Genomic DNA, 12,437 nt, shown 5'->3' on the forward strand with positions numbered 1-12,437 from the left:
TTCTGGTCATGGTGTACAAGATGGATGGTATAACCACACACAGCAGCTGGTTCTAAATGTCTACGGAAAGGAATGTCTTAAAATTATCTTCACTTTTGCCATAGTATACCTGATCTTGTAAGTGAATATGAAAATATCCCATCATAAAGTCCTTGTTATCTCATCTCACACCAGATATTTTCACACAGCTCTGTTTCAGTGCCTGTCTGAGCACAGCTGAACCACTCAAATGACCTTTGGCATTGTTTTATTGCGTGTTTATTTTCTGAGCAAGTATTTCCAGGATTGTTAGTTGACTAACATGGAACTTTACTTGCCTTACCTCACATCACATCTGTGTGATTTACAATTTTGGTAACCGTTCCAAAGTTATGATTAATTTACCACAGAAAACCACACTAGCATTGAGATAAATAGACGGTATAAAAGCATTGACTGAAAGGCCCTGCTAAAGTTTGAGCGAGTGATGAAATAGCGCCCTCAGTGGTATTGTGTTTGCAATTTATGTATGCTCAAGGTTCAGCTGGCTCTCACACATCACTGAAGAAGCTGAAGGCCATGATAACATATCAGCCTGTTTTTTGATTTAAGTAGACTAACACTTTTACAAAAAAATGTTTCACTTTCAAGCTGAAGTTCAGATACTTAGTCAAATATCCGTGTGGGATATAGAATAGATGAAATTGAAGAACAAAGTTTAGAATGGATCAACAAACAATGACAGCTTATTACAATATAAGTAACAATAAGTTTTGTAGTCTTTATTTATTGACAATGCTAGTAAAATAACACATTTGTGCAGCCATGTCTCAAATCAAATAATATCTTTAGCAGTTCAAATAGTAAAGTAAAATATAAATATCCTGTATCAAGAGGTACAACTATTGATAGTAGTGTTTTTGAGAACAAAGAGATGATGCAGTAATCTTCAACCTTCTCACAGTTATCCATTATGAACTCAATGGTACGATGTTACATCTGAAATAAGTCAAATTTGCATTCAGTTAGGTACAGAAATCAAAATTCTGTTCATCATTTTGAAGTTTGTTGAAGGCCATTTTCTGTTGGTGATGTCTAAAAATATACTTGGAGAATAAAGTTCAAATGACTGGACAACAATATACATTTTTGTCACATTTCAAAAGCTACACATTTCAAAAGCTAATGACAGATAAATTCAAACTTTTCAGGGGCAGTAGACCATATCTGTGAGAGAACTTGGACTGGAAATGTTTTTACGTCATTCTACATTCAACCTGCACATGGTTCTACTCTGCAAGGAAAAGGACACCATGTGTTCTACAGACTCAGTACACCAAAGACATCACGTGATGGCGGTACAAAATAAACCCATGTGTACGAGCACATAAGCAACTACATGTATTTCTATGCATGTTTGCGCATGTGGGGTAGTTTGTAGCGTGGTCAATTTGAATGATGAGTTAGCCATCTATTGTCAACTTTAATCCTCTGGTCTCTTTTGATAGCAGAATGGTGACTTCCCCATTGTAATAGGTCAATATTTTGATAGGAGATCTTTGGTCTCGAAGAGTTCAACTTTCTATGGACATTTGGAACTCACAAGATGTAATGAGACTTACCCAATAAGACCCCTTCCTGACCATGGCTGTGGTGTTATTCCAAGGTGAATAAGCTCTTTGTTCCTGATGACTGTTACACTGACAGGTCTCTGATAGATGAATGAATGAAGAAATGAATGAAGAAACAACTTAAACATCGAAATAAGTACATAAATCGGAAAAACACATTCTAAGTTTAGTCATAAAGTAGATACAATGAAACATCAGAGAAGAGTATTGCATGGATTTTTATGTGTCTCTATGTGAACCGTGTACTATTTAAAAAGTTTTAATAAACATCGCTTGAGAGCACAGGCCACAAACCATTTCACCCTTTCAGTGCTAAAATAGATTTTTATTGCCTGTATGAATTATCATGCAGACAATTTTTTTTCAGGCCAAGACACTGATTTTAGAGTTTTGCCAAAATTTTGTCAAAAACTGTAGTCAATGAAAAATTATGTCCATTTGATCCAAAATTTCAAAAACAACAGAAAAATTTATGACAATTGTAAATTTTATAAAGTGGAAGCACATGAAAGCACAAAATGAAACAATAATTTTTGTGTATTCTCCATGACTTTGTTTTAGCGCCCTCTATTGGCCAGCCCTTTAAAGTCAGAAATTTAACCATGCTCCTCCTCTCTCAAATATTTTTTGTAAAATCATAGACCTTAAACCGTTTTTAAAGTCTATGGTAAAATGTTGCACTGAAATTTAAGTGGGAAAAGTTCAATCACTCAAAGGGCTAGCCATACCTGATGATGCATTGGAATTCAACCGGGGTAGTTTTCATGTTTTACTTCTTAACTGTAACCCTTCACAGCATGTTTCTCAACAGGGATACCTCAACAACACAGCACACATGTACTGACTGGTATATGATGTCATCTCAATATTGTTCCCATTTTTCAGGAAGAATGGCAAGCTGAAAACTAACAACACTAACCCTTTGACTGTGTTGAACAACTTCAGCTATGTTCTGCAGGCTTCGAAAGTTTTCTGTCGTAACCGACCCAAATTTCAATAAAGTATCACCACTGACCAGACCCTAAAAATAACAAAAATAAAGGTGAATAGATGAAGAACACTCAACTGTCATTGAACATTATTAAAATGAAAATAATACTAGGACATTCAGTTATTATCAATGGCAGGGACCTTCAACAAAGGTAGGACATAGTAATCTTTAAATAGCATTATGTGCACCATTGAATGTTATAGCTGTGGAAACGCAGCTATCTGTGGCTGAGTAGCGTGTGTCTATGCGGGTCATCAAAAGGTCAACCCCACCACGGATAGCTGCGGGCCACCTTTTAGCAAAAATGGGTCAATTACCGCCACCCAACTTGTGTGGGGACTTTGAACAGCAAAATAAACCAAAGTGAGCGTAATTCAATAAAATGACCTATACCTGCCTGAACTCTGATTATTGCTCATTCCCTAACTCCTTTTGTGAACAAAATCTCTGGTTTGTTTACATATTTCGGTTGATTTTCCAAGGACTACTCAAGATTTTCACTCCGGCAGCGGACTCTGACTTCCACTGATATGCTAATAAGAACGACATGTGCTTGGACGTGAATAGAGAGAGGGCCGGTCATATACCTTTTATGCACAAGAACAGCTTATATGACTGCCACTGACTATTTTAAACATCGGAGACAACTTCGGCACATCTTTACTGAGTGTATGGACTGGAATCGGATATGTTGGTGATAGATAAATAACCAGTTCATGGTGTTCTTAACATCGTTGTTAACATTTGCACCTCTCAGTTGTACAAACACCAGTGCAGTGAATTTGGTGACATGGCTTTGTTTGCAAAGTGAAACTTGGTGGGAAAATATCTTTCTTAAAACACGAGCTGATAAAGACTGGATTGAAAATGTTCAGTGAATGTAAACTTGACGATCAAACTTGAAGATCATCAGGGACCAGGGCCGGCGTTACACGTCCACACACGGTTATCTGGGCTGACGCGGATTTGTGGCGGCCCAAAACTGCTCTGGATCAGGAAAAAGTTGGTCTGATGCTAGGCTGACGCCACGTGTTGAAACTGCTTTTATAACACCGACGCATAAGTTATATTGGTATAGCAGCAAAGTAATATGATTTCATGAATGGAGTGAAGTCATTCCAATGTTGCTGTGGTCACAGTTTTCAAGCAATCATGTAGCAACTTTTGCAAAATTGTTACACTGTTACTCTGTGTGTGTAAAAACCACATTTACAGTTATGGTGTTGCATAATTTCCTTTTATTTTTAAAAGTATGATTTTGGTTTGAATGTATGGAGTGAAATATGACCTACCCCAATGGCAGCTGGTGAACCGGGCGATACTGTGTCAATTTTTGCAAAAGGCCTCGGCCTTGCACTGTCTGTTTCCATTTTCTCTTCCTGATTTCTGCTGATGACCTGTCTTTCCTGTCCATGTAGGACATGAAGTCCCTGCTCAATTTGTTTCATCAGATCTTTGTGGTCATTCTGGAGACCTATTGCAATAAGAAATAAAACACGGAAGAGAAAGCAATGAAGCAAATGGGCTTAGATCTATCGTAAGATGAAAGAGGGCCAAGGAACTGCTCACAAGGTTACAACCCGTTGACAGATTGTAACTATTAGTGTGCACTTCAAAAGTAAAGAGTTAAAATTTCGCTCAAATTTTCCTCAAGGAATCTTTCAACCATACACTTTGAAAATCAAGAAAAAATATTGAGGGTCTTCATGCAAATTTTGGCACTAGAAAAATTACCCAAGATTTACCGATATTGGAAATTCAAAATGGCCATCATCCCACTTCTCCATCAGCCACAGTGTTTCCGCTGCCTGCTCGCCAAATCGCAAATGCGAGAAAAAAGTAGCGTTTGGTGAGAAGATTTTGGCATAATTAGCAACCTTGCGAATCGAAAATTTCACTTTGACGCCATCACTTTGTCTTTCCGCGTGCTGTCCTCTATAAATAAACTTCAGACGTGAAGCTTTATCTCTGTGCATCCCTGACCTTATACCGGTATGTCAGGAGATCCTATTTGTAACACATACAGTATGAATAAAATTGTAACGAAATAACTCACAACCAAAAGTATGTCATGCATGTATATCATGACTAGTTGACTAAAATGTTCGAAGTTTTGGGTTGGACTATACGCGCAATGTGCCTGCAGATTACTCCATGCAGGATCGTAGTGACAGTGAAACTAAGCAAAAACGGCAAACTTTCCTTTTGACTTTGGCTGCTCCCCCAATATGGGGAGAAACCACCCCTAACGCAAGTTCTAAGTACAAGTAAAGCTATGAAATGGAATATGATCAGTGGAGGAATGTCGACCGTCAATTCGGAAAGGAAGGTAGTGGCATGGTCAAAAGCATAAGCTTACGCATGGTTTTTTTAGAACGTAGAGCGAGTAAGGCACTCCTGAACAGCGAAAATGTTGGTGGTGTATTGCTGCTAACAAAAATATCTATACTTGCGTTAGAAACTTGTGTGAATTGGCTTCCTTAAAGATAAATTCGCGAGAATTTTCAGTGTACTGTGATGTGACATCGTCATCAGACTTCGGAGAAGGTGCTCGCTCGTCCGCCGAGGGCCGAGTCGGCGTACTTCCGCATTCATATCGTGCAAATACGCAAAGTCTTGTCACGATATTTGAGCATTTAACTTGATCGTCAGTGAAACAAAAGATGTTTCTCCGTATCAAAGGGTATATATTTGATATTTTATTGTTCTGTTTACATAATTATGATCTGTGATTTTCGCGATCCATGGCATGATTCAAGCTGGCTGTGAATACGCACTGATGTCTGTAGTGATGACACCTGACCCAAGCGCCATCGATACGCTGTGGACTGTCTGAGCATCGCTTGCTAAATTCAAGTGTAAAGCAAATGTATTGAAAGTCTAAAATGCACATATTCTCAAGTCTGAGAGTATTTTACTTTTGAACTGCTACGAGAATGGATATCTGATTCATTCATAAAACTAATATGCTGAACCAGGTTTCATGCCATTGTCTATACTAGCCTGATATGTAAAGTATAGCACTGATAGCAATTTTCAGATTTGTTACTAAATATAGGTGCATACGCCTAGTAACGTTGGACAAGTATTGCTTGAAATGTTGTATGCGTGGCCGATGTTGGCACCGTGTAATCTGAACCATAAATTGGTGTGACTTTTAGTATCCATAGTAGCACTAAGGTTTATTTCCGTCATTCTTGCAGAAAATGCAGACAAATATTTATTTTTGCATATTAATGAGAGAAATGACGTCATTTGCGATCAGTGGTATCTGCTTGGCGAATTGAATATCTGGTTTGACAAATAATTTTTTAGGGCTTCTAGCCAAATTTGCTACAAGATTTTTGAACCCAGGGCAAACACTGAGCCAAATCAGTGAAAAGCGGTATTGAGCAAAAACCATACGTGTTTCCACCTATTTGGCTTGGTCTGTTCCAACAGCTTTAGTCCGTCAAAACCATGTTTAGAGTGGCTGTGATTTCAGGGGCCTTCAAATGTTCAATTTTTTGTTAAAATGCACCAAATGGGACATATCACTAGTTTTAATGAACTTGACCTGATGGTGAAATATGAACTTGGCAGGGAATTATCCATGCAAGAATTAGGAAAATACATTCTAGTAGGCGACTGCTAGTGTAACAATGAATACTAAAAGATACCGGTATATTTATGACTCAGAGTACAAGCTGCAAAAGTAGCCACACACGCAGCATTGATAAAATTTGACTGTATTTCAAGCCGCAGTGTCTGATGTCACGCACATGCAGCGATCAATCTGATTAAAATCCAGCTGTAGTGATGTGCTCGGTATTTTCGCCCTTACCGTTGTGGTTGTTTACTTTCGCGTAGCCTCGCCTCACTACGAGGCTACGCGAAAGTAAACAACCACAACGGTAAGGGCGAAAATACCGAGCACATCACTACAGCTCGATTTTAATCAGATTCATGCAGCGATTATCCTACAATGCATCGCTGTGGCTGTAAAAAACATAGTCTACGCACCAAAAACAACAAAAGCATAATCCTTTGCATTTTACAACAGTTTGTTGTACAAGAATGACATAAATCTGCAAAGCCAAAAAAAAATGTCTTTTGCATTTTTCATCCATCGGCGACGAAAATGTAGGTCCGAGTGTAACCTGCCATTGTGTTCTATGAGTAACATGCCCAGTGTTTACCCTATGGCTAAAAAGTTCTATGAGTAACATACCCAGTGTTTACCCTATGGCTAAAAAGTTCTATGAGTAACATACCCAGTGTTTACCCTATGGCTAAAAAGTTCTATGAGTAACATACCCAGTGTTTACCCTATGGCTAAAAAGTTCTATGAGTAACATACCCAGTGTTTACCCTATGGCTAAAAAGTTCTATGAGTAACATACCCAGTATTTACTCTATGGCTAAAAAGTTCTCTGAGTACTGTATGCTTTGTACACCCTATTGCGCACTGCATCATGGAACTGATAAAAGTACAATGATGACAAACAAGAAAATGTTGACAAGATCTTACATATTATTTTGTTTCTTGCCGTTCTGACTGTGTAGACATCGATGTCGCTACGTGGGTATCCTTCATTGTCAATCAGTGGTCCCTGCATGCCAACACCTCTTTGCTGAAAGACAATCCAGACAAGTTAATATCTATCAGTTACGCCAACTGAAAGTGAAAGCTCAGCCTACATGCAAGTTGGAATCAAGGATACACAAAACCTTCAGCATCTTTGGCTAACTTCGCGGTAAATGCTATCTAATGTATCTGTGCCATGCTACAAATCAGGTTTGCAAAACAGTTGATAATAACACATTGGTCAGTATTCATCACCCTAAGATCGTAGACAATTTCTGTGCCACAACTCTTTACAGTGTTGCAGCCAGAACGCGGTCTTGTGACAATGTCCCAAACATTGAACACATTGTCGCACATTCTCACATACTGCGGGTCACCTCAGGCGCACCACAGTCCCACCACAAAATTGTGGAGGGACCGTGGGCGCACTCACTAGTCAACTGTGTTGGGGTGTAGTCTGCGAAACTGCCGATGACCTTTGTTTTGCATGGTTATTTTGAGTATACTTTGCTACTTTCGGAACTGTAATTACATGTAATGAAACACTGCACTTCAGGGTTCTCAAAAATTTTTGAAGTAGGCGGAAAATTCAGAAAAGTAGGCGGTTAGCTAATGTGTGCAACCAGGGGGGAGGGGAGATAGTTCTAAGCAATTTCAAGCATTCTTATACAGTGTATAAAAGGCTATTCCAACATACACACAGGAGGGAGGGTTTCAATGAAGGGGTCCCCTCCCTGAAAGCAAGAAATTTTTAAAATTTGAAGACATTTTGGAGTAATTTCATGCATTATTGTACTGTATGAAAACCCATTTCAGCATGAGAGTGTTAAGGATTATTTTTAAATTTGAAGACATTTCTGAGCAATTTCATGCATTCTTATACAGTGTATAAAAGGCTATTTCAACATACACAAAGGGGGAGGGTTTCAGGGACGGGGGTGGGCAAGAAATTTTTAAATTTTGAAGACATTTTGGAGTAATTTTATGCATTCTTGTACAGTATTAAAGACCGTTTCAGCATACAGAAAAATCATTATCATTGCCAATTACAACATGTTTTCAAGGGATAAAGTTTTAAAAAATTAATTTGATATCACTTGGGCCTGTCAGCTACATTCAGTTGACAAGGATAATAGCAAAATTTCACCAGACTGTTGTGTAGAATTATGTTTAGCTCATGACTTGAACAAACATTTTGAAATACATCATAGAATGGGGCCTAGGGTTTTCACAACCCAGGTAACGATCCGCTAGAATCCTGACCAGCCTGGCTGTACAAAGTGTTTTACTGATTTAAATAAACTTGATTGAAGATACAGTAAAATCAAAGAGTTTATTCAATTCAATGAATTATAGGAACACAATTTTCAGTGATTTTAATTCACTGTACTAATTTCACAATAAAACGAATCCGCGAGCTGATTATTGATTTTTTGCTGATGTTGAATATAATTGAAAAACAGAGCTAAATTTCAGTGTTCATGTTTGATAAAACCTCAAACTATAAACGACACTGAACGCCAGCCTGTACTACACTGGTAGTCAATTGTAACACAGTACACACAACGCGATATCGGTCGACCTGAAATTTGACACTGTGATCGACGTAGCCATTTCAAAAGTACGAAAAGTGAGACCAAGTAATTTTTTGTTTATTTAGATTTGACCTAAACCTCCCATAACCAACAGACAAAAGTCACAAAATCAAAGTTTTCAAGCGTCGACTTTCTCTTCCGCGATGCACACAACCACAGCCCCTCCACAAAGCGCGATGTCGATCGACTTGAGTTGAATATTGACATCGTGATCGACCATGGATAGATTGACGTGGCGTTTCGAAAGTATGAACAGTGAGACTCAGTAACTTGTGGTCGCTTCAGATTCGATCAAAAACCTACCAAACCCATCAGACAAGGCCCTACTCTTACGCAGAAAACCAAAGCTCTCAAGCGTCGACTTTCTCTTCCGCGTTTGAGCGAAACAAAAGTCGGCTTCATTCGGAAATGGTCGGCTATTCGCGGGCATAACGTAATTGTATGTTAGTCCAATTTTCGGCTATACCCGATGTGAACGTCGGAATAATTCGGGCTGTGATCGGGCGAGCGAGGTTGACCTCGAGAGCGATGCCCAGTGTATAGTACGACACGTTCGCTGATCGCGGTACTATGTACAGTGATAGCAACAAGTTCACCGCGTAAATTGCTAGACTACATATAGCCACGTCGGCACTTCTGAAATATTATCTGCGGCTTGCAAGACCACCAAAAAAATCTAATTATTGTTATCAAAACCAGAATTTCCGTGCCAGAGAGCGAAACAGTGCTGTAAAGTAGCCGGCCAAAATACGAAAGTAGCCGGTCAATTTGGCCGGCATCCGGCTAAAAATGAACACGCTGGCACTTGATATTTAACTTGCTTGTAGTTCTGTGGTGAGCTCTCTGATTGGCAGCAGATATGGCAGGCATACTAGCTGCTACAATTACTTCTGAAATTCAAGCATATATAGTGAAGTTAGGGTGACCGGACGAGAGGCCCTCCTATTCCCTACAATGGGGCTGACACGAGTTTTCTGAGATTGAATCCTCAAAATCGAAGGCTTAAACTTTAGGGGGATCCAACAAATGCACCTTAAGTATGCAACAGTTGTGCACATTTATGTCTGTGAACAAGGTAATGATGTGAAAATCAGTTGAAGTTTATGAACACATTTTGTCAACAAACGTCAGAGGGGATACCATCTTGGAAGTCGTCTACTCGCATGCGAACGGTCGCTATGAGAGATCGCGTGAACGGAAACAGTTGCATTTCACAGTGGATGTTGTGAAGACTAGGAAGTCAAGATGAGTGCAAAAATTCCTAAAAAGGTTTTTTTCTACCGAGAAACTGCTGACGAAATTTTTACTTTGAAACGGCTATGACTCTTGGCATCATTTTCTAAGAAGGGAAGGAATGGCCATACGGGCAAATTGTACCTTAGACATTTTTCTACTTGTTTTGTGCTCCAAAAAGACTCAGCTATGCAGTGCAAATTAGCACCTACGGTTTTCCCAAAGCAGGAAGTAAAGTTCGCAATAGTGCCGTACTTGCGCACCTGTCTCTGACCAGAAACAATGGCTTGTATCCATGATACCGGAAACACAAAGGTCAGCGTGAGGACATCAACCTATACAATATTCTCACAAAAATAATTTGGAAACTATCTATGCACCTTTCACCAGACTCGTTATTGTACAGTTAGTCATCCTTGAGCCATTTTAACAATATTTGATCCGATTTTTGGTCACAATGTCTCATTCCTCATTACAATATTCTCAGGGAAAGAATTTGGAAACTTTGATTTTCCAGAAGCTGCCAAATTGTGATCATGCTAATTAGCCAAATTATTTATTTCAGATTTGGACTTTGTACCAACACTTTCAACAGGTGCCATCAAGATTTTGGCAAAAAAATTCAGTTTTAAAAATTGTCCGGTCACCCTAGTGAAGTGGACAACAGTGTCCCCTGATTAAAAAAATCCTGGCTGCAACACTGCTCTTTACCACGGTCCCTCTATAGAGGGACTGTGTCTTTGCTAATCTAGTCCGACGATTTTATGAAAGTACAACAGTAAAACAAACAAATATAAACAAACGAACAGACCAACACAACAAAAAAGTAAATAATTTGTATACACGCTATCTAACCAGCGGATCTCTCCCCTAGAATTTCAAAGAAATGCTTTGTTCTTTTAGGGGAGACTGAAGGTAAGTTTTCTCTGCAGTTATACATCCATGTTTTTACATCCATGTACAAACGTACTTCATTTACACTGACTGTGGCCAATGATGCCATAAAACTGTAGACCGCAAGCTCTTGAGTCAATGCAGGCGAACCGCTAGCCGCCACTGATACAATAAAAAATTAAAAATTAAAATAAAAAATTGATTTTATTGTATCAGTGGCGGCTAGCGGTTCGCCTGCATTGACTCTAGAGCCTGTGCTGTAGACTGCAAGTCGTGCATGACGGTGTTATTTTGGGAACACAAACACGAAAATTCCTGTTTTTCCAGGAAAAACAGAGAAAGTACCGCTAAATATGGAAATAAAACAGAATTGTGGCTTACCGAGTCTAGTACTTCATACAATTCTTTAATTTCAGCTTCTATATTGTCTTTTCTCTGAATAAGTTGCTTGACGTTTTCTCTAGCGTTTTCTCGACAGGACGCAGCCATCTTGGATCCCTTTCGCTTAGTGGGATATGGGGGCGCTCTAGTTACTGCCAGACATACGATTTCATCTTTTAGTTTCGCAACAGTATACTTGTTCACCCGTCGAAGCAGTTTCGAAAACGCCAACTCTCCCAACGTAACCAGTTCAATACAAAGATGTATACAAAGACTGTTGCTTCATCTCCTTTATTTCTTTGTGCACTCTTTGAGAAAAAAAATCGTGTTTTTGTATAGACCCTAATGGACTGGTCAGTTTCTTCGGCCAGGGTGGGGGTAACCTCCCGGCCCTTCGAAAACACAAAAACAGGTTGGCCCATTTATTCCTTTTAAATTTCTAAAGTGTGAATAGGCTTTACAGTACATGTATTTTGAATGAACTGTGAATGGCTTTCACTCCTTCTGTGCCACAGGCGTCCGTTAGCTGGATAGTCTGCTGAGTAGATCGATTTGGGATCGATCTATTGATCCCGTTGTCGATATGCTCGCCACTGCAACCTAACGGGATCGATAGATCGCGAGCCGAAAATCGATCTACTTAGCAGACTACCCAGCTAACGGGTGCCTGTGTTCTGTGCATAACAAAATGGCCGGAGCAGTAGTATAAAAATTTGTGTCAATCACTAATATCAGAACAGCAGTGTGGCCTACCGATCAAAAACTTCAGCGAGTAATTATATTTCCTCATTTGTGGTAAAGCTAAGCATAACTTAAGAGACAGCGGTATTATCTCTTGACCTCATGATTTTTATTCTCAGAAATGCCCAAACTTCAGTTTTTCATCATAGCGTATGTATGAAATAAAAAAAGGTTCAGAGAGTATACAAGACACTGTAGTTGATATTACAGAACAAAAATAACCAAGAAGCTTTATTGTCATAAATTACTATAGGCCTACAGCTACTCTCCCTGAAAGGCGAACTGGGGCAAGACCAGTTTATCTCTGTGTTTTCTTGATAATTTAGGAATAGGCCTAAAGTTTATTTTTTGTGACAAAACATTATTTCTCTGAAACCGTACTCTTAACAGTTGTCCTTGCGTAAGATTCTTAGGAAATTAATATG

The 12,437-nt window shown here is 39.1% G+C and overlaps 1 protein-coding gene across 1 annotated transcript; it reads right to left on the reverse strand.

Moving 5' to 3' along the window:
* Nucleotides 1–740: 740 nt before the first annotated feature.
* On the reverse strand, nucleotides 741–11,394 carry LOC139129988 (26S proteasome non-ATPase regulatory subunit 9-like). Its single transcript, XM_070695700.1, has 6 exons — nucleotides 11,272–11,394; nucleotides 7,112–7,214; nucleotides 3,894–4,075; nucleotides 2,530–2,631; nucleotides 1,602–1,690; nucleotides 741–978 (listed from the first exon to the last, which is right to left on the reverse strand). Exons 1-6 carry the CDS (start codon nucleotides 11,377–11,379, stop codon nucleotides 951–953), a joined length of 612 nt encoding a protein of 203 aa, XP_070551801.1. The 5' UTR covers nucleotides 11,380–11,394; the 3' UTR covers nucleotides 741–950.
* Nucleotides 11,395–12,437: the final 1,043 nt, after the last annotated feature.

Source organism: Ptychodera flava, chromosome 3, assembly GCF_041260155.1.
Source record: "Ptychodera flava strain L36383 chromosome 3, AS_Pfla_20210202, whole genome shotgun sequence".
Classification (NCBI taxonomy): Eukaryota; Metazoa; Hemichordata; class Enteropneusta; family Ptychoderidae; genus Ptychodera; species Ptychodera flava.